At 31.2% G+C, this 23,941-nt stretch overlaps 2 protein-coding genes across 2 annotated transcripts in view; one reads left to right on the forward strand and one right to left on the reverse strand.

Annotated features, from left to right (window-relative positions):
• Positions 1 to 15,132: 15,132 nt before the first annotated feature.
• On the forward strand, positions 15,133 to 19,142 carry LOC112511260 (O-fucosyltransferase 34-like). The gene is made up of 8 exons (XM_025116804.1): positions 15,133 to 16,025; positions 16,632 to 16,699; positions 16,783 to 16,871; positions 17,135 to 17,300; positions 17,389 to 17,678; positions 17,757 to 17,961; positions 18,350 to 18,507; positions 18,582 to 19,142. Exons 1-8 carry the CDS (start codon positions 15,653 to 15,655, stop codon positions 18,835 to 18,837), a joined length of 1,605 nt encoding a protein of 534 aa, XP_024972572.1. The 5' UTR covers positions 15,133 to 15,652; the 3' UTR covers positions 18,838 to 19,142.
• Positions 19,143 to 21,441: 2,299 nt separating this feature from the next.
• The window catches only part of LOC112511261 (transcription factor BIM1-like), a 7,113-nt gene continuing 4,613 nt past the window's right edge, over positions 21,442 to 23,941 (reverse strand). Inside the window, exons 7-11 of the mRNA XM_025116805.1 lie at positions 22,810 to 22,879; positions 22,626 to 22,730; positions 22,166 to 22,521; positions 21,986 to 22,088; positions 21,442 to 21,706 (exon numbers count right to left, since the gene is read on the reverse strand). Of these exons, the coding sequence (XP_024972573.1) occupies positions 21,599 to 21,706; positions 21,986 to 22,088; positions 22,166 to 22,521; positions 22,626 to 22,730; positions 22,810 to 22,879 (742 nt within the window). The 3' untranslated portion in view covers positions 21,442 to 21,598. The remainder of the gene's footprint in view (positions 21,707 to 21,985; positions 22,089 to 22,165; positions 22,522 to 22,625; positions 22,731 to 22,809; positions 22,880 to 23,941) is intronic.

Below are 23,941 nucleotides of genomic sequence, written 5' to 3' on the forward strand. Positions count from 1 at the left end.
AAAAAGAATAATTACAGAAATACACGAAAAAGAGAGAAATTTTATTTGGTATTAATATCAATAATTTTTTTCAATTTTTTTTATCATATCTTCATATTTATATTTTATTTAAAAAATAAAAACATTACGCTTTCTCAAAACCACATAAAATCGCATTATAACATCAATGAGACAGAAAAAACCAAACATTGTGCGAATACCATTCTAGTATACATTAGATATAAATGATTTGAATTTCTATTTTAAAAAAAAATTGGGCCCATTTTTAAAACGGTTTAAGGGTTTTGTGATTGTGAGGGTGAGACCAAGACTGGTTTTGACATTTTAGAGGTCTTCAACAAAAACCTAAATGTAACCTTCTAATTTTGCACTTATATCATTTATTAAGTTTTTTTATTACTATACAAACTTTAGGAAGTTTTTATATAATTTTAATTTTATAATTAATTATCCTAAAAAATAACAAAGAGCAAAAGTAGCAGGAGGTCCCAGGTTCAAATCCAATGAGGAATAAAAATCCTCTTATGGCCACAGAGGTTCAAATGCGGTGACTTCAGGTTATCTGCAAAATAGATGGTCGTCATGGGATTAGTCGGCTTGCATAGCAGATTGTATATCCAGGTTAATAAAAAAAACATGTTTAAGATGTTTTAAAGCATGATCTATTTATGCATGTCACTTCAAAGCAGAAACTTAAAATACCGTGGTGTAATTGCAACATGACTTATCAATCCTTTCGATATCTATCCATTTTAATCGTGTTCTTTCTTGCAAATTCACGTTTTGCTATTTTCAGCTAATATTTTAAATATTAAACCAATTCTTGTTTCGTAATTTGATGATATGTTTCTTTCATTTAAAAAAAATAGTTTATTTAGGAAAAAATGAAGTTTAATATTGAAAGAAAAGGGTATGTGATATGAAAAAAAAACGTTTATCAGTTACGTTTTAAACTTAAAATACGACGATTTTGTTTATATTATCTTTAACGGGTCATTTAAGTAACTATATATCGTTAATTGAAAAAGAAAGCCATCAAATGTTTCAAAAGTTATTCAAAGTACATTAAAATGCATACAATTGCTTAGATGATTAGATTAAAAAAATGTGATATTAATTATTGTTTTAATATTAATGTTTTCATAATCTTGTTTACGTGTTAATTTTATAATTAGAAGAGTACTCGTGTAATGTATCGAGAAACATCTCGATTTCAATGTTTCGTTTTATTCTTTATCTATGTCGAATACGGTTTTATATGGTTTTGAGAAAACGATACTGTTTTTATTTTTTAATAAAATATAAATTTGAAAATATAATAAAATTTTGAAAAAAAATATATCAATATTAGTATCAAATTAACTATTTAAAAGTTATTCTTTTGTGTATTTTCTTTAATTCAAAAATTTTATTATAATTTAATTTAACATAACGAAGTGATTTAATTTAGATTTAATAATATAATTTTTAATAAAGATAATCATTAAGTATTCTGTTAGAACTAAATTATTATCCTAATTGTATTTAAGATTTTTTATATTTAAAATGAGATGTTTATTCTCTATTTGATTATGTTTATCCGGAGTTAGTTACACGAATTCAAACATAGAGCTTTAATAAGTTGTACTTATGCACAATTTACTTGTAATCTTGAATTTTTAAGTAATATGCATCAATAAACAGTACTTCATACATAAAAAAAATGGCTTTTAAGAGTTTTTGTCAAATGTTTTATAATATAGTATAGATATAAGATCAGCACAAAATAACGTAGGTGAGTTGACTCAGCCCGACCTAATCGGCACATATTGACATATAACTCAATTGGTATTAATCTAGAAAAATATTCAGTGGAATGAATCAATGGACAACTATTCTCATGTAATGTCAAAATTACATATAAACAATATAATATAATGAAAATCATAATATAAGTATTTTAATTAAATATTTAAATGCAATCAATTTGAAAAATTCAACAAAAAATATACAAAAAGCTTTTTTAATTCCAATATAACCAAAGAAAAAAATCATTTAAATAATAATATATACGACATGTGGATAATAATTTAATTTAAAAAAATAAAATAGTCTCGAGTCATTTTCTTTAAATTTGATTTTTCCTGTTTCATCACACGACTTTAACTGAATCGCATGAACGATACAAGGAATTTGTAACACCAAATAATTAAACCCACGTACGTTGTATTTGATTTATTTTTTATCGACATAATAACTTGAGATGTCGAATTTAGTTTTATTTTAAACAAAACTAACGAAATTAAAAGAGCGAACATGATATGAACGACCTATCATATTTGGTTTGGTCTGTGGTCCTGGTTTTTTCCTTTAAAAGATGGTTTTCGGTCTAATTTTTTGTTTAAAATGTTTTCGATGACTGGTTTTTGAATCGATACGTTGTAATCGGAAATTCCTAACCAAAATGGTGTTTTTTTGCAAAGAATTTAAATAATTAAAATTCATTAAATGGTATTGGTTTATATCAAATCAAAATTGGTTTCTTTTAAACCTCACCAAGTTTTTCTTGGCCTAAAATGCTCCATCTTTAATTCAATTTTACCAAAAGTAATAATCTATCTAATTATTATGATATTTATTACATATACATAATAATATTTTGTGGTCATAACCATAAAGATGGTGTCTGATTGGTTTGAGATTGACTCCAAAGGTCAAAAGTACCAGGAGATCACATGTTCAAATCCAAGGAGGAATAAAAATCTCTTTGTAGCTACAGAGGTTCAAATGCAGTGACTCCGGGCTATCTGCAAAGCAGGTGGTCGTCCTAGGATTAGTCGGCTAACATAGCGGGTTGGATGTCCAGGTTAATCAAAAAAAAAAAATTTGTGGTCATTATATAGCAAGGGGTTGTTTACCCAAATGTTTACCTAGTAAGTGTTTACATATAAGAGTCAACACTATAATTATTTTGATACGTAAGATATTAGTACATCAAAACGTGTCGAATGCAAAAATTTATCGGGTAAACGTTTACCTACGTAAGAGTCGTCATCTTCACTTACCAGGTAAGATTCTCCATCATTTCATCGTTCTTATCCAGTAAAATTTTGGCCCTTGTCATGCTCATCCGATAAACAAATTTATACGGTAAACACTTACCAAGTAATCGTGTAGTAATGGCCCCTAAATTAAACAAAATATTATCATCTTTTTAAAAGTTTTATTACTATATATTTTAAACAAAATATTTTATTTGTTATGTATTTAATATTTTTGGTTTAAAATCATATTAATTATATACTTATGTTATTTTAATAAAATATATTAGTACAAGAAAGAAGTGATATATAAAAAGTGCCAATCCTCTTAATAATTATTAAAAATTTATTTGATAATATAATTAAAATTAGACATCAGAGAAAAATAAGGAGTTTAAGCAAAATAAGCAATAGATTACATACGTAAAACAAATTGTATTAGTTATCAGTCAAATTAGAGAATCTGACAAAACGAGTTTTTGCAAGGACCACACTCAACCCCCTAGCATATGGTGCTAAATACGTGGTTGGGATGGATGGATGAATGCTAGTTGAATATGATTCCAGGTCCGTGAAGAATATAAAATATTATAAAAGAAATATGAAATATATACAGTACAACATGATTAAGTTTACAGGACATCGAAAACAAGCGAATTTCTTAATGGATTGTTTTATAGGACCAAATAAAATGTGTTTTTATGTAAGAGTGTTGAAATAAGTTTACAGAATATTTTAGAACGTCTTAACAAGTTTTTTTTTTTTTGATAATTTTGAAATAAACATTTTAGTAAAAGAATTATATTACATTACATGAAAAAATGTTCTATAAAATGAGGTGTTTATAGGATAATTCTCAGTTTTCATTGTAAACAGGAGATTGATCTCGACCCTCCATTTTTATTTGATCTAACAACTCATATTAAATATGGTTTTTAATCAAAATTATTAATTAAGGTGATTAGTGATAAAAAAAAATGTCTTATCTTTTTTGACTTTTTATCTTCTTTTTTAGTTAAAGAATTTTACCGTCAAAGTTTAAAATAAATTATCTTAAAAATTACCGATATTTTAATCAAACAAATTACATTAAAAACACAAGAATTTTTTGTTCTTCGATATGACATCCATCTTGATGTAGTTTTTTTTTTCCCATTTTAACCGTTTTTTACGTGAAATAGTATATATGTATTATATTCATTATGAATATTTATATACGTTCAAGTGTGTACAACAGTTCGACACCGTAAGTTTGTAACTCAACATCACCTTCTTCAACACTTTCTTCAACGTCATAAGGCATCGCGTTCTTCATCATCGCAACCCAACACCCATCGAAACCGATCAAGAACCTACCGAGACCAAGCGAAAACCTATCGAGACCGATTGAGAACCCATCGAGACCAATTGAGAAAGGTAGAGAATTCATTCATCAACTTGGTATGTGTTTATGTGTGTTAAACCATAACCTACCACCTTCGTTTTCCATCGAGAATACATTCATTAACTTGGTATGTGTTTATGTGTATTAAACCATAACCTACCACCTTCGTTTTCCATCGAGAATTTATCGATTGTTTTTTTTTATTTGTTTGTATGTATAAAACTATAGGCTATCACTTTTTTATCGAGATGGATCGGGATCCCATTGAGACCAATCAAGAAGACATCGAGATCGATCCACAACCCTTTAGGACCGATCAACACCAATTGAAACCAATCAAGATTAATCAAGAACCCATCCATTGACTTGGTATGTGGTTGTGTGCTAAAATCATAACGTAACACCTTCATTTTTCATCAAAATGGATTGGAACCTATTGATTAATTTATCGTATGTTTGTTTGTGTAAAACCATAACCTACGACTTTTAACTTTTATCGAGATGGATCGAGCAATCTATCGGGACGAGTCAAGAACTCATCCAGATCAATCGATAACCCAATAAAGAAAAAGAAAGAAAAACTAAAGTATGTAGAGTTGAAAATGTAGTATACGCATGATGAATATTATTGCGAAGATAGAATTTATGATAAATATCATCTTAATATAAATACTAGTGTACGCCCTACAGAATCATCTTTCTCTCAACAAATAAACACTCATTTTTCACGAAGATAAGTATTTTTGGGATAATTATGGAAACCTAGTAAATACGAGAACAACATTTTTATACGATAATAGAATCATCTTCCTGGTAATTTTGACCTTTGGAGTCAAGCTCAAACCAATCATGCACTATCCTTGTGGTTTCAAGTCTTATATGTTAGCATTGGCACCTCTTGGGTTTTCTTGGCTCGAGGAAGGATGATCAAAGAGACGTTGTGTGACCTATAAGGAGCACAAACGGAAATATGTGCACTAGATGAAACTTTAAAGTTAGGTAGCGTATTTAGAGAGGATAGCAATGCAGTAGCACTGATATATATAGAATATTCTCGTTGACTGAAAGTCTCAATAATGATGACAGATAAGAAGAACATATAGATTTGCACCTAATTTACAATACGATTATTTGATAAAATTAATCGTCCAACAACCAACACCAAGTAAAGTAAGATGCTTTTATACAATAAAATATAAATTTGAAGATTCATAAAAATTTGACAAAAATATATCGATATTAGTATCAAATTAATTATATAAAATTTCTTTTTTTTGTGTAATTTTTTAATTATAATTTAATTTATGCTCAATAACGAAGTAATTTATATTTGGTTTAATAATATAATTTTTTTTATAAATATAATAATTAATTATTTTGTTAGTTCTTGATAATTATCCTAATTATATTTTAAATTTTTTATATTTTAAAATGAGATGTTTATCCTCAATTTGATTATGTTTATCTGCAGTTAGTTACACAAATTCAAACATGGAGCTTTAATAAGTTGTACTTACACACAATTTAATTGTAATCTTGAATTTTAATAATATGCATCAATAAACAGTACTTCATGCATAAAAAATGGGTTTTAAGAGTTTTTGTCAAATTTCCTATAATATAATATAGAAGGTTGATTTATATACATCATACTGTATTAATTTTCCGTTCTACTCATAGAGATTCAAGTTTACCTCTATTATATTATCTACTCATTAAAAGCCCTCATAGATTGATAGAGATGGCTTTTGTGCCTGTCAATCTGTATCCCATTCTCGGGATACCGCCTAAATAACTATAACTGCGGCCAGAGAGTCAAATAGGTCGGGAAGAAAGCTTGTCATTTTTGTTTAGTGTCGAACATTTTTTTTTTGATTAACCTGGATATCCAACTAGCTATACGAGCCGACTAATCACAGGGCGACTACCTGCTTTGAAGATAGCTCGGAGTCACCACATTTGAACCTCTGTGGGCACAAGGGGATTTTTATTTCTCCTTGAATTTGAACCTGAGACCTATTGGTGCTTTTGACCTTTAGAGTCAAGCTCAAACCAATCAGACACCACTCTTATGGTTATGTAGTGTAGGCATATTACACTTGTTTTGCACTATATGGAAATACAATTTGAATATTGTATATTACTTCTTTATACTCTTTTAGGAGGATCAATATTTTCCAACATATTAACTGACCTCTAAAGGTACACAATTTCCCGTTCTGATTTCCATGTATTTCATCATTGATGTCGTTTTGTGGGTGGAGGGACACGTTCTGGGATGGGTATTCAATTGATCTTGATTGAATGATGCTCAACTTTCTCATTGTTTCTAATATCATGGGTCATCGACACAATTGTTGAGACTTGACACCAATAAAAGTATGAAACATTAATGGAAGTATGAAATTTGACCAAACGTCTGGAATACTCTTCCACCACAATATAGTACACATGTTGTACGTTTCAATACTGTGACACCTCGTTTTCTAGGTGTTGTCATCGTCATCCATTCTTTACGATATGTAAACTCAAAATCCCGTTTCAATACAATAGCATCATAAAGTTTGCGTTTATAGAAACCTCATAAAATTATTCCCATAATCTTATCATACATGAAATGATGAAGTAGAGAGTGATTAAAGTTTGAGATTTTGTTAAAATAAAATAAATGGCTTCGGATCACCTCTTCTTCTTCTTCTTCTTCTTTTTCTTCTTTTCAAGTATTGTTTTAATAAATTATTAGAAGAGTATTTGCGTAATGCAGTGAGACACATCTCGATTTTAATATTTTATTTTATTATTTGTCTCTGTCGATGTTATAATACGATTTTATGTGTTTCTAATAAAGCAATAATGATTTTATTTTTGAATAAAAAATAAATTTGAAGATATCATAAAAAATTGAAAAAAAAATATATCAATGTTAATATCAAATCAACTATTTAAAAGTTCACATTTTTTATGTAATTTTATTTAATTTATTTTTTTATTATAATTTAATTTAAGTTTAATAACGAAATAATTTATTTTTGATTTAATAATATAATATTTTATAAAGATAATAATTAAGTATTCTGTTAGAACTCAATAATTATCCTAATTATATTTTAGATTTTTTATATTTAAAATGAGATGTTTATCATATATTTGGTTATGTTTATATGTAGTTAGTTACACGAATTCAGATATGGAGCTTTAATAAGTTGTACCTACGCACAATCTACTTGYAATCTTGAGTTTTAAGTAATATACATTAATAAACAGTACTTTACGCATAAAAAATGATTTTTAAGAGTTTTTGTCAAATGTTTTATAATATAGTATAGATTTAAAATATAATTTGGAAATGTAAGTTAAGAAAAGAGGTCAAATGCAACTATTTGAGTCATCTCATGAAATTATTATTATTCCATTTATGAAATTTGTACTTTTATATGTTTTATGGTTGGATGCATGGGAATGGCAAATCCATTCTAATCGAGTACACAACTCCTTTTATTGGATTTTTCTTTTTCCTTTTCTTTTTGGCCAAATTGATAAATCATTATATTGTGATAATATATATATATATATATATATATATATACCAGAAGGGTAGTCGTATAATGCAATGCAGCGAAATAAATCTTCATTTTAATGTTTAGTTTTTATTATTTGTATCTATCGATATAATATGATTTTATGTCGTTTTGAGAAAAAACGATAATGTTTTTATTTTGAATGAAATATAAATTTGAAGATAACATAACAAAATTTAAAATAAAATAAAATTGATATTAGTATTAAATTAACTATTTAATAGTTCTCGTTTTTTTATGTAACTTTTGTAATTCAATTTTTTATTATAATTTAATTTATATCTAATAACAAAGTAATTTAATTTTAGTTTAATAATATAATTTTTATTAGAAATATAATTGAACATTTGGTTAGAAACTCAATAATTATCTTATATATTTTAGATTTTCTATATTTAAAATAGATGTTTATCATATATTTGATTATGTTTATATGCAGTTAGTTACACGAATTTAAAAAAAAAAGCTTTAATAAGTTGTACTTACGTAAAATCACTTTTAATCCTGAATTTTAAGTAATATGCATCGATAAACAGTATCTCATGCAAAAAAAATATTTTTAAGAGTTTTTATCAAATGCTTTATAATATAGTATATAATATATATATATATATATATATATATATATAAGCTGGTTCAAATAGAATACAATCAATTCACGAAAAAGAAAAAAGAAACATGGATAACATAATCTATTAATTAAATAATATAGTAAATGAAATATTTTTTAGAAATTAAGATAATTGAATAAATCCTTAAAAATCTCATTATGTCTTTTAAATTTATTATTTTATTTAATATAACCCTTTTTAATCAAATTTTATATTACAAAAAATTAGATACACTTTTTAATAAAATAATTTCACAAATGTGATATTTACGATTAATTCATATTTACGATCAATTGAACCATCTGAAATATAAGAATTTTTTTCTAAAATGAAAAAAATAAAATCCATTTGAAATTTTATATTTTCTTTTTTTTTTTCTTTAAAAATATATTTTTTTTTTAAATGAAAACATTTTTTAAATTAAATTCCGTCGGAAATTTTAAATTTCTTTCTTTTTTGATGAAAAAAAAACTTTTTCCTTAAACATTTTTGACGGATTCTAATTTTTTAAATAAAAAATATAAAAATTTAAAATCCGTTTTATTTTCTTCAAAAATATATTTTTTGGAAGAAAAAATTAAAACATTTTTCAAAATAAATTGCGACGGATTTCTGACGGATCCTATTTTTTTATTAAAAAAATAAATTCCGTCGAAAATCTGTCGGAAATTTTAAATCCTTTCTTTATTTTATTTAAAGTATATATTTTTGGAAGAAAATAATTTAAAAACTTTTTGTTTAAAAATTTCCGACGGATTTTTGACGGAGTTTAATTAAATAAAAGTATTAATTAAAATCCGTTGGAAAATGTAATTAATTAACACTAATTAATTATTTAAAAAATTAGACCAATTTTGTGACGGATTTGTGATGGTATTAAATAAATAAACGAATCCGTCGGAAAAATTATCGAAATAAAAATTTATTTTTCTAAAATAATCATTGACGGATTTGTGGGGATTTGTGGCGGAAGTCGATAAAAGTTGACTTTTCTTGACTATTTTGGGATCCGTCGGAAATCCGTCGGTGATGCCTATTTTTTTAGTAGTGATGATAATCGCGGATATTTTGTTAATCATATGTGATTATGTATATATATGTTTATTATAGATCTTTTTGTGATGTAAATGTTATCACATGTAATGATACATCGCTTATATTTAGATGTATATTATCATATAAAATATGTACAAAATTCATATAGTGGATCATATTGATCATATGTTAAACGAAATTTATCACATGTTATTCAAAACGTGGATCCAAAAATTATAGAAAAAATAGTGAAAGGGATTACGAATTAACTGTATTTATCGCATGTGAAATTTGATAAAAATTTTGATTTTTTTTATCAAAGTATATCTTGGAAATAAAAGTTATAAAAAACTTTATAAAATAATTATGAATTTATTAAATTGAAAAATATAAATATCTAAAAGATATAATTAGATTTTTGAAGATTTATCCAATTCAAAATGAAAATTATCCTAATTTTTAATTTTTTATGTTATTTTTTAATTAATGGATTATATAGCATATATTCCTTCTGGTAAATTAGTTAGCTCCTCACATGATCCTCCCTCTGTGTGTGTGTGTGTGTGTATAGGGGTCTAATCAAGAGAGAACTCAATTGTTCGTGATAACTGTGAGATCCAATTTTAACCACACATTATTAATAATCAATGTTTATTATTAAACATATTAATTTTGGTAATTATTCATTAATTTTGATAATTATCCATTAATTTTCAAATAATTTAAATTTACTGATAATATGTAGAGGTAAATTAGTCTTTTTAAAATCTCTCTCCTCTCGCCCCTCCCCCCCTCCCCCTCTGACCAAGAATTTCTAACAATAAAACACAAAACAAATATAATACACGTTGTGATACCCCAAGAATTTATAACAGTAAGACACAAAACCAGTTGTGTTACACATTGTGATACCATTATGATAACGTTTTGAACATGGGTTGATAATAGATGTGATCTGAGTTATAGGTCGCACACGACCACAATGTGATACACGACTGTGATACAATTTTGTTGAGATAATTAAGAAAACCGAATTCTAGATAATTAAGGAAACCGAATTTGATAACTATTAAATAAGAAAAATATTTAAATTATGATTAATCATTTTACTAAAACGCCCTTTACCTGTTAATTAAGGTAATACAATTAATATCATAAAATGATTGGTTCATATTGGACCTCACGGTTACCACAAACTAATTAGTTCTCATTTGATTAGGCCCCTATACACACACACACGCATATAGGGTCATTCAAGAGAAAACTTGTTTGTAATAACCGTGAGATTCAATTGCAATTACACATTACTAATATTATCCATTAATTCTAAAAAAATATGAATAATGATTAGGGGTAAAGTAGTCTATTTTATAAATCTCTCTCTCCTCTCTCCGACAAACTTTAATCCGACGAATCTTATTCCAAATAACACAGTGGGAACAAAAGATACACATTGTGATACATAAAAAATTGACACTATTTAGAAAAATACATTCAAATGATACATTGTGATATCCAAGATAAATACAATATGGACATTGTGATACCCCAAGCTACACAATGTTAAAAAAAGATATACACCCGAAACATACAAGAAACATATACATGTTGCCCACATTGTGCAAAATAGTGTATCACTATGGGATTGGCAGCAAAAAAACAAACTCTGATACACTGTTATGCCCTTCGTAAAATCCATAAATACACTTTGATCCATTCTGATCCATCTAAATCTAAACAAAAAACAAACAAACCGTTGATCTAGGAGATGAGATGGAATTAAGGTCGGTCGGTCCGTCCTCTTGGACTCCGTGAGATTTTTCCTTCTTTCCCTTCACTGTCGTCGCTGCTAAGAGTGATCATGGGTTGGGTTGATCGGTTGAAAGCGTCTGAACAACTCAACCCAATGTTGGCGGTTTAAAAATTTTCAACCCAACTCAACCCGTTCGGGTTGGTCGGGTTGTACTTAAACAAAGTAAAATCAACATTGGCAACATAAAAATAAAGGAAACCTTCCTTTGAAATACGATCAATCATTCAAGAGAACATACGAGTTCATCAAATATTTAGATATATAACTTTCCAATAATGTCCTCTTATGAATTTCGTTGCTCGTTGTTACCGAGTAGTTTTTTAGTAACCTATACATATTAAAGAGAAATACGAATAATTTTAGAGAAACCACTACAAACTTCATTAGGTTATCGGGTTGGTCGAGTTACTTTGAGCTTAACCAAATTTTAACCAATAGAATATGTTTGTCTAATTTTATTGATTATATATCAGGTTAGCTCGGGTTGAACGTTTTTGGGTTTTTCGGGTCAGGTTGGTCAGGTTAGTCGATTATTTAAGCACCCCTAGCTGTTGCTGCCATTTAACAATTGGTTGTTTCTATTTTCCTCATGTTCTCTTTTATGGCATCCCATTTTGAGACCATTGGTACCGGTTTGTTCGTCTTCTAAATTTTGTTGCTGAAACTGATGCAAATTGTTGTATGAAACGGAGGCAGAAGAGAGTCACCGTGCCATGATTTTAGGCCATGATTTTATGGATTAGTTGTCGAAGAATTAAATTACCAGTATAACCTTTCATATATAATTATTAAATAAAATTAAATGATTGATTTATATTGGATCTCATGGTTGTCATAAACTATTTAGTTCTAATTTGATTAGGCCCTATATATAATTGGGATCGTGTAGGAATTTTTTTTGCCTAAGAACGTATTAGTTGCCATTGGATGTGATCGGCCGCTTGATCTAAAATGTCTCACAAAAATATGGTGGCAAAAACTGTAATTAGATGGAACTTTGATGGCAATGTTATAGGCGGACATGAAAGTTAACATCCATCTGGTACCTTAACATACATTAACATATATAAACATACCTCACAATATTAACATCCTTTGACATGAAAGCCTAGTTGATGAATTAACAGCTTAGGCTTTCAAAGATGTGGAAATCAATAAAAAAATTGGGTTATCGCGAAGAACCGATTCTAGCCTTGGACAAGAAAACGACGATGTTGTGGAACAAGACCATCCCATTGGTCTTGGTTAAGTGGAAATTCCACAAAGGCTCAAAAAGGACGTAGAACCAAAGATTAAGATGAGAGCCAAGTACCCGTAATTGTTCGACGGAGATTGATTTCGTGGACGAAATCCTTTTTTAGTGGGGGAAAGTTGTAACACTCTAAGATTCATGATTTGTAAAATAAATAAATGTTGAGTGTTAAAATTTAAAGAGCAAACGACATATGGGATTAAAGTGTCGATACTCGAAAAAAATGATTTTATTGCAAAAAATAAAATCAATAAAAAAAGAAATGGAACATTTTGTATTTAATTGATTTAGGATGTAAATGCAGAAAGAAAAACTAAAGGGACTAGTATTGCCAAAAATAGAAAACAAATTTGGAAATGATGTAAATTTGGAAATCTTTTGCTATCACATTGTTCATATTCCAGAGCTGATTTGATGCCCTGTAAGTTCGAGTTTTGGGCTGAACTTTTGTGGAATCGTTCCCAAGAGTGTAAGGGAATAAACCTAATTGGAATTTCGGGAATTCATCAAGAAATGAGGAAGATATCGAGTTTGGAGCGGCATAGGATCATTCTACACAAAAACGACGATTGGAGGTAAAATACTCAACCAAAGTTAGTGTATAATATATGGTTGGCTTCGTTTTTCAATTACCTTTCCATTGGTATAACTTTCATGGATTATGGTGGCATATACGTCGAACGGTTTGGACTAGAAGCTGCGGCAGCGGTGGCTCGACGAGATTCAGGTACAAAAACTCAAAATACGAGTTTAATAATAGACCATATGGGTTGTAAATTTGGGTACAAGTTGGGATTGTTATTATTTATAAACTTTTGTAAAAAGTTTGGTGAAAAAACGAATGAGAACTGATCTCAAATGGAGGTCGTTCACGATAGCCGCACCAAAGGTGCGACTTGGTTGGGTCGGGCCTCGAGTTGGGCCGACCGACGCTGGACCAGGTTTTAGGCCAGGGCCTACTTGTCTCAGTTGAGTTCGGTTAGACTCGATATTTATTAAAAAGAGATTTGAGACTTATTTATTTATTTGGATTAATCGAAATAAATCGTGATGTTTCGATTAAATTGGTCAAAATATGGACATTATTAGTTAATTGGGTTTCCACATTTAAATTATAAGAGATAATATAATAACTTATTTTGGGAGTCATGTTTGGATAATTGCGGGATCAAACGTTTTTAAAACGGGAACCGTATATAATTAAAGGTTGGGTGTAATACGTCATAATTTATTTTAGATGTCAAATATTCCATGAGGGAGTACATGGCGACGAGGTATGATTGTGGTTGACCCGTTGACCATGCCAACCCCAAAGTTGATCCATTTGACTTTTGAGTTGACTTTCTGGGAAAAGTCAAGACTCTAATTATGGAAATAAAATTACGTGTTATAGGGTATTACTCAGGGACGAGGTTTAGCTAAGCGGAGCTGTTCAGGTGAGTTTTCATGAGATTTCAACTGGAATACATGCTTATGTACAAATTATTTGAGCATTATGTTATCTTTATGTACATATTTATAGGCTTAATACATGCATATGAATTACTACTATGGGTTGAATGCTATTTGTTTATGTGTTCTTAAACATTAATTCGCATGTTATAAATGAGTTGTTGTTTTCAACTGGGTATGGGATTGAGTCGATATGTTATAAGGGAAAACACTTCCTAGGGATGGGTGATCAGACAAGAGATAGCCGTATAACCCGAAGAATGCCAGTGATAATAAGACCTTTACCCGATGGATCATAAAATGAGATCTCATAATTATTTAAAGATGTTTTGAAGCAAATGTACATATTATTTCATTTGGAGTATTGTTTGTTTTATGCATGATGAGATATGTATAATTGTGCATGCAAACTATAAACTTACTAAACTTTGTAAAGCTGACTATTAATATACATCTCAGGTACAAAAAGTTCAAATATAATAAAAATGATTAAATTTAGTATCATTTGATGATTTTATATTTATTTAAAAAAATTACGTTTATTGCTAATTTGCTATAACTCTTTCACAAAAATGATAATTTTAATTTAATAAAAAGAATAAAAATCGATTTTTTTAAAAACATTTAATTATTAGAGTTGTAATAATAGCAAGTAATAGGTGTCTGAGATTGTTTATTTGAAACAACTTATGATTTTTTATAAAAACACTTATCAACTTATTATAAGTTAAAAGAGTTTGACTTTTTTAAAACTTCTTGTTACCGATTTGACACCGATATAACTTGTTTATCTAAACGCTAAAAAATACTTATTATCAATGTCACACTGATACAAAATAATAAGTTATTTTTATAAGCAATCTCAAACAAGCCATGTTTCAAAATCTAATTTAGATACGTATTTATATCTATGAACATTTCTTTTCCATCTGTATATTAAATATATAAAGAAAAGGAAAACCCTTGCAATTTAAGCACTACTCTCCCGATTGTATCACAAAAATACCGACCGACCTTCTGTGATTCTCTTATCTTTTTTCTCCTCCACCGTCGTTGGCTACTTCCGGCGACTCCTTACCTGTACCCATCAAAAACTGACACCCACAAGCGTCCATTTTTCTCATTTTTAATCAAATGTTTTAATTGGTCGTTGTCGTTGTCGGTGGCTGTTAAATGTCGTGAAGATTAATATTTCTTTAATGCCGATCGAGGGTGTTTTTGGATTCATGATTTCCCAAATGGGTTATTGAAAATCACAGGGTTTTGTAGGAAGGAAAGAAATCTTGGTCCATATTTCCCTGAGATTTAATTAAGACTTGTAAATGTTGTTTCGATTTTTGGTAGGTAACTCTGCAATTGAATTCTAGTTGGATCGGCCTTGATTTCCCTTCATGTATTTAGAAATTCTTGGATCTTGAAACCCATTATCGGTTATTGGATTCCTTTCTTTATCAATTCAGATCCTTCCTTTTTGCCAAAAGATAAATTTTTAGGGTTTTTGTAGTGGATGAATGGAAGAGATATGTACAGGGTAGAGGATAAAGATAAGAAAAGGAGGTTTGGAATTGGAATTGGATTTGGGATTGGAATTGGAATTGGAATTGGAATCGGAAGGATGGGATGGAAGTCATTAGGAGAAGGTCGAGTAGAAAAGTTTAAGGCTAATGCAAGATCTCCAAAAATGAAGCTATGGATAATTAGGGCTACAACAATGGTGCTATTGTGGACTTGTTTGGTTCAGTTAACAGCATTAGGTGATACATGGGGTCCTAGGGTTTTGAAAGGTTGGCCTTCTTCTTTCACTCAAGATTCCCATTCTGCTACTGCTTTAGATGTCAAGTTTCTACCCACTGCTCCTGCTAGAGTTCTTCCACCCAAGAGTAAGCTCTTTCTGTCTTCTTCATTGTTTTCTTACTGGTTTTTATGTGTTCTATCAATTGTAACATGAAATCTAACATGTTTTACTGATGATTGCAACATGGATTGCAACACTTGTTATGGGTTTTTCTTGGATTTTTCTGAATTGTGATGTTGAAAGAATGCAGGGAGTTTAACAACATGACAAAAGATGATGACCTGCAAAAATACAATTTAACGCGCTTTCGCCAACTTTTGAGATCTTTTGCAATTTCATACCAAGTTTGGAATGATAATTCGTATTAAGAAATCGCGGAACTTTAACCAGGACAAATCAACTCCTAAAATTGCATAGCAGATTGTGTTTTTCTCCATTTTGAACAATAAATTTTCATTTTATGTCGTTAACTATCAGTGGTGGGGATGAAAATGATGGCTTTGGAAGTTTTCGGGCTATACTGGATTTATATTCTTTCGTCAAAAGAGTTTGTAATATCTAAAAGGAAAGAAATTAACATCAACAAGAGATGATTAATGGCTTCCTCTGCTATCTGGTTCTTCCACTATATATTATTAGGGTTCTTGTTTTGTTTTATTTGATGTTTGATCAATCTGTGTATTGAATGTAGGGGTTTATCAAAACAATGGTTACCTAATGGTTTCATGTAACGGAGGACTCAATCAAATGCGCTCTGCAGTGAGTGTTTTCTTTACAAATTGATCAATCTTTTCGATAAGTTTGCAATAGAAACAAATATATCTTGTTTCATTATCATGCAGATTTGTGATATGGTTGCTATCGCAAGATTTTTGAACGTTACTCTTATAGTTCCGGAGCTGGATAAAACTTCTTTCTGGGCTGATCCAAGGTATGGCGAATCATGTCATTCTTCACTGCGTTTTTTTGGTAACCATAGTTGTTCCACGGGCCCTGGAGATAACATTCAGTAAAATCGTCAGTAATCAGTGGCCCTGAGGAGACTCGAACTGGCGACCTATGAGAAGGAACCCCAAGGCCTGGCCTTTATTTGTCAGTTTAGTGGCCCCAAGGCCTAGCCTTTTTTTTCTTCGGTGCATATTGAGACCCACCTCGCCTGATTTGAGTCTGATTGTTTCAAATCTTGAATGACAGTGAGTTTGAGGACATTTTTGACGTGAATCATTTCATTACGTCCTTGAGAGACGAGGTCCGGATACTGAAACAGCTTCCTCCGAGACTTAAAAAGAGAGTGGAATCGGGAATCGTGCATACAATGCCTCCTGTTAGCTGGTCCGATATTTCTTATTATCATAACCAGGTACAATCTTTTTTCTACCCAACTCTATAATTCTTGATTTTGAAGTTTTTGTATGCTATTATTACAGTTTTGTCCTCATGAAATGCAGATTCTTCCTTTGATTAAAAAACACAAAGTTGTGCATTTGAATAGAACCGATGCTCGGCTTGCCAATAACGGTCAGCCTCTAGAACTTCAGAAGCTCAGATGCCGAGTAAATTTCAACGCTTTAAGATTCACTCCTCAGATAGAATACTTGGGTAGACGTGTTGTACAGCTTTTGAGACGAAACGGGCCGTTTTTAGTGCTTCATCTCAGATACGAAATGGATATGTTAGCGTTTTCTGGATGTACTCAAGGATGCAAAACGGATGAGGTGGAAGAGTTGACCAGGATGAGGTTTGGCTTTTTTAGTTTGGTCCGTAAAGTTTAATAAGGGCATTGGATCTGCTTTTCGTAAGTCCATTTTGTTGACAGATATGCATACCCATGGTGGAAAGAAAAGATTATAAACTCCGAGTTGAAAAGGAAAGACGGTTTATGCCCTTTGACTCCCGAGGAAACTGCCCTTACGTTAAGGGCACTGAACATTGATAGCGACATCCAGATTTACGTTGCTGCTGGTGAAATATACGGAGGTCAAAGGAGAATGGCGGGTCTTGCGTCCGCTTTTCCTAAGCTGGTTAGTAAAATTGCTAAATGAAAACGTATTGGATGATTTAGAATTTCTGGCTAGAATCGCTGTGCCAAAATTAGAAATTTGTCCAAAAGTTAAACAGTCAAATGTGCATTTGGTACATGTGATAGGACAGAACAAAAACCTGTTGTTTTCTATGTTTGGCGTGATATTAGACTAGGACATGACAGGATTGAACGGGACAAAAAATGCATCAAATCAGGGAGATGTGACAAAATAGGTAAATTGCTAAATTACCCATATCAAATTAAGACCATGTAACCATCTACACATCTTTCACCCGGTCCAGTCATGTCTTGTCCAGTCTTACACGCGATTTAGATGAATGAACAATCTTACATTTAAAGTTATGTGTATGTATGTGTTGTAACAGGTAAGAAAAGAGACTCTATTAGGAGCAGATGACCTTCAATTTTTCCAGAACCATTCGTCACAAATGGCGGCATTGGACTATTTGGTATCGTTAGAAAGCGACATATTTATCCCTACCTATGACGGGAACATGGCCAAAGTGGTAGAAGGCCATCGAAGGTACCATTCTTTTGCCATTCTTGGTTACATAACTGACAGAATCAGACCCATAAAGAATCTCGAATCTTTTTCAGATATTTGGGGTTCAAGAAGACGATATTATTGGATAGAAAGCTTGTTGTTGAGTTAATAGATCGATATACGAGTGGATCATTGAGTTGGGACGAGTTCTCAGGAGCCGTTAAGGCTGCACATACAGCAGCACGAATGGGGAGCCCGAAGAAAAGAGTGGTTCTTCCAGAGAGACCAAAAGAAGAAGATTACTTCTATGCCAATCCAGAAGAATGCCTGCAGCCATTAGAGAGTGAACCTTTGAGCATCCTAAGATGAGGGCCTTTGAGGGTTGGGATCTTTATCTATAAAAAGCGGGTGAAGCTGGTGCAGCGGCCACGGCTCAATGGTGCACGATACGGGTCTATTTGGATATCGAGGGTGGTGGGAGACATCGATGTCGAAAGGGTTATGATCTTGGTAGGGGTTGAGGTGAGATTGGGGGGTTATTATGAGTATGTTTCTTTATTTTGACATATTATTGGTAATAATGGTAATTGATGTATAGGAAGGTGCCCTGGCATTGCAGGGTTATATAAACCACTCATATGTACACGTCTATTCCAAATGTCATAGATTCGTTTCTAAATACATAAATTGAAGTCGATGTATGTAAATGCATGATTCTTAATATTCATTAAATTAAATTGTGAAACAAATATATGTTCATCAATACACTAAATTCTAGTCTTAGATGAGAAAAATCATTTGAAACAATATCTTAAAATAAAAGTTTTCATGCGACAGACCTAGGTCGTAGGCTAAGTTGCTCCCACACAACCATGTCCCTTCATGTATATTATCACATGTGATAAGAATGTTCTTGAGTTATTATAAAATGAATGCGTTCTCGTTTGAATAAATTTCAATTTACATGAGAAAAGTGTGAAAATGTCGTCACATAAGATAACTTAATCTTCACATGATACAAGTAAAGGTAACCTTATATTATGTGAAGGCATATGAAGGTGGCTGCCTTCACATATCTGGTGAAGGTAAGGGTGTTCACGGTGCGATTAACCCCCTGAACCACAAATCAAACCATAAGGGTGGTGTCTGATTGGTTTGAGCTTGACTCCAAAGGTCAAAAGTCCCAGGTTCAAATTCAAGGAGGAATAAAAATCCCCTTGTGGCCACGGAGGTTCAAATGCGGTGACTCTGGGCTATCTGCAAAGCAGGTGGTCTCCCTGGGATTAGTCGGCTCGCATAGCGGGTTGGATATCCAGGTTAACCGGGAAGAAAAAAAAACCGCAATGGCGGTTTATGAAATTTTCCAAACGGAGCGTTTTGGTAGTAAGCGACCAAATCAATCAAATCGGACCACAAAAAAGACGGTTCGGTCTGACAAGTTTAGATGGTTTGGGTCTTCTGGGCATTAAACTCAAAAAGACATAACATATATATTCAAAATGAAATTTCTATCAATATAACATTCTTAAAGAATAAAATATTGAATTATAAAAGTTATATCTATCTCCGTAACTTAAAAAGACATTAAGTAAGTTGAAAAAGAGGTTACATAAATTTACTAATAATAGTTGGAATTTTGGACTAAAATTGAGCAAGTCACATGACGATTTGAAATTTTGAAATAGATTTTTGACGGAGTTCAAAATTTTGCCAATTTAGATGATGCGGTCAATTGAGAATATAAAGTCTTGGATAGACTTATTTAATTGTGCCATAAAGTTGAGCATATAACATGAAAACTAATTATAATTAATATATGTGTATTTATGGCAGTCGGTTAAGTCCAAACCGCTCAAAAAAACGTTCAAACCGTAGACTAGACTGGAACGACCGGTTTGACTATTTTTCAGACCGGGGTGGACCGCCAGACCGCCCAAACCCCCAAAAATGGTTTGGTTTGACTTGGTTCAAACAGTTTGAGTGGTCCAACGTTTTTTTTGAATACCCTTGGGTGAAGGTACACATTCAGATCATTTACTTTCATCACCTACAAAAAATATAAAGAAAGTTTCATAGAATATAAGAGTATCTTCACCACTTCTCACCAGAATATTGTGATCCCAAATATCTCTCTGTCTCTTCTATATATATGTATGTATGTATGTATATTTCTATTAAACAATTACTTTTTAAAATATCATGATTAATCAAGTGTATGTTTGATTCAAAATTTCAGGATTCCAAGAACCAGTATTTGAAAAGTCATTCGTTACCAACTCATTCCAATAATCCTAGTAAATAAATGACATACTCCTTCATGCATGCTTCATTTGGCTCACAGAGCTCTACGCATGCAATATATGGCCTCCCTCCATATATACTGATTTTATCGTTACTTTGTTAGAATGTGGATTTCTTTTTCCAAAAGAAAGAATTAATTAGGAAAAGATAATTTGAGATGGGGTTTGGGCATAATGGTGTTGAAAGACAAAAAGATTGTGGAGTTTCACCACAAGTAGAAGAAACAAAATTATTGAAAAAGGCAATTAATGGGATTTGAATCAGAGGCATTAATTTACATTCATTGTGAGACACCACCCCACCAACATTGCTTCATTTCCCTCTTACATAATATTATTCAAAATTACAAGAAATAACCATAATTAATTTTCTTTTCTTTAACGTTTAATATTTGATATTAACAAGACAGTATGATATAATTATTGTTTAATTAACAACCTCAATTGCCTCTAATTGTCTTCATGATATAATAATCAAAACATTAAGAAGAACAACAGCATTAAGCATGTAATACATACTTTAGCAACAAATTTTTTTTTAAATTAAGATATGGTATATATAAATCTGCAGTAACTAATTCTCTCTCTCTCTCTCTCTCTATATATATATATATATATTATATATATATATATTATATATATATATATATATATAATGAGATGACAATCATTAATAATACATTCTTTTTCATTAGTATCCCCCCCAATCTACATACATCGTATTAACTTCCAACACAATTAATATAAATATATAAAAATTAACAAAAAAAAACAAAAAAAAAAAAACACATGAATCGTCCTCCATTTGGAAGCAATAAATGATTAATCTTTTAGTTTCTGCTCGACTTAAACCTCTTCAAGCCTTTATCACTCTTTTCCTCCCGGCTGCTTGCAACTCTTGAACGTCTCACCGTTTCATCATTCCCTACTTCATTTTTCTGTTTGCAAAGTCCACTACATTAAAACACTTCACCAAGATGCGTATTGTGCTTTTTAGGTAACAATGGGTTTTCACAACTAATATTCCACTCCACTTCATTTCTTAACCTTACCGTTACCCGTGTCTCACATGAGATTGTGGAAAAGCTTATTGTGAAAACCCAATGACAATGACAATGACAAAGATATAATAAAGTGTAATTTTTCATGTGGGTCCCATCTTTTCTGAAAAATCTCCCCGTTGTGGATGTTATAAAACTAAAAAAGGAGGCAAGTACCTTAAGGATGGGTTTCTTTCCTAGGTCAATTTGTACTGAGATGTTGGCCTGAGATAGGTCGACACCGGAGCTCTGTAGCGCTTGTGTTAGACTAGTCAATAACCTGTTTTCAACACTAAAATGTTGTCACTCAAATCAAAAAGAAAAAACCCAAGTGATTGATATTAAATTCATCGTTACCCTTGAGAGTAGATGGTTGAGATGCTTATTGTGCCACTTTCAATTGTTAGTTCCTTTTCTTTCAACTTATCACCAGCAATGCAATCAGTTGTGCATGATCTGCTCTGCCATAATTGGGATGCTGTATCAGATGCCAGCTGTGTTGAAGGACAACCGGCAGGAGAATATATGTTTGAACCCAAAGGAGATGCCTTATTTGTCAACCCACCAATTTCCTTCACTTCACTATCTAATAGGTTTTTCCCTTTTTTGGCCCCAAAACTTCCCTTGTTCTCATTCAGTTTTGGAGCAAATACTAATGCGTTTTGGACACGTGGTTGTTCAACAAATCCTTCGCTTGGTCTTTGATTATTGTTCTGTTTGAATTCAAGGCAGCCAGTCATCAAGTTAGAAGAAGAAATTGCATTCCTTTAGGATCAGGGTGGGTTTTGAAGCATTTAAGTGTTGATAGAATTATTACCCATGGGATGATGGCATTGGCAGGTGGTTCGTTGTTCCATCCACGGAGGCATGAATCCTCATACTTGTTAACCTTCTCTTGTAGAAAATGAATGTAATCAATCACCTACAAAATTCAAAACTCCAATGCATGTGTGAGTTTGGGTGAATGATAAAAAGGAATAAATCAGACATCATGGGTGTACCTCTAACAAAAATGATGCTTTATCTCTCTTTTGATCACCATGAGGGATGAGTTCTCTCAACATCGAAAATCTGCACTAGTATTAAAATACCATATTATATATCAATCTTGGCATTTGTTGATTCAAATAATTAAGACCAATAAGTTTTCTTCAACATGGATCAAAGAAGAAGAATTGCAAGGAACATTCCCAACAGCTAGAGTTTATCTTCATCCCCATACAAAGGAAAATTCCAACAAGTTTACTCGACCCAACTGATTCAAGTTGGACATCAGTAACTAATCCCTTCACAGCTGACTCCTTTGCTATTGGGCATTTGAAGGGATTAGCTATGTGTATATAATTTATTAGGTTCATTCTATACAATAGTAGAAAAGTCACATTGTATCTGATCCACATGATATGGATGGATGTTCATATGTTCGGTTTATGTGTCATGATTTGTAAATAGCATAGGATCTAGCTGGATGAATCCGCAATAAACTGCACTTGCTTTTGCAGATCATTTTAAGAAAGTGCCCCGTAAGTCAGAGACGGCCTATACTTTGGTGGTATAGGTGGCACATGTCACCGTATTATTCCTCCATCGAAGGGTAAAAAAATTTAGGTTCGTGAAATGTGCAATTGTATTAGTTTGTTGTGTGCAACCGTATGTATTTTGAAACTACAATGAGAACAAGTTTTATTTGGTAGAGTTGGTTTGCAAAACTTTCATTCCACCCCAGACCCAAGTTCGAATTGTGTTAGTGTCATTTTCTTAGTGAAATGGTGCCACCGATTGAAAAACATTCTGTATATTTGTTTCTTATAGTGAAACGGTGCCACCTTTGAAATTTTTTCTCTATAGTTTTTTCTTATAGTCAAATGGTGCCACAATTTGAAAAAAAATCTGGATCCGTCCCTACCGTAAGTATTTCTGTAAGTGATAGCTACAAAATTTACCCGTGTTTAAGATACCACAGGGTGATGTATTTAAGGAGCCACAAATAGCTGGTTTTTAATATATATATATATTATATAGACTTGGGATCATGTGAGACCAGCTTGTTTTCGTGAGACCCGTGAGACCAACATTTTACACTTGAAACTTCACAGTAAAATGCTGTGAAGGTGACTTTTTAAAACCTTCACA

This window comes from Cynara cardunculus, assembly GCF_001531365.2.
Source record: "Cynara cardunculus var. scolymus isolate 2C chromosome LG 4, CcrdV1, whole genome shotgun sequence".
Lineage (NCBI taxonomy): Eukaryota > Viridiplantae > Streptophyta > Magnoliopsida > Asterales > Asteraceae > Cynara > Cynara cardunculus.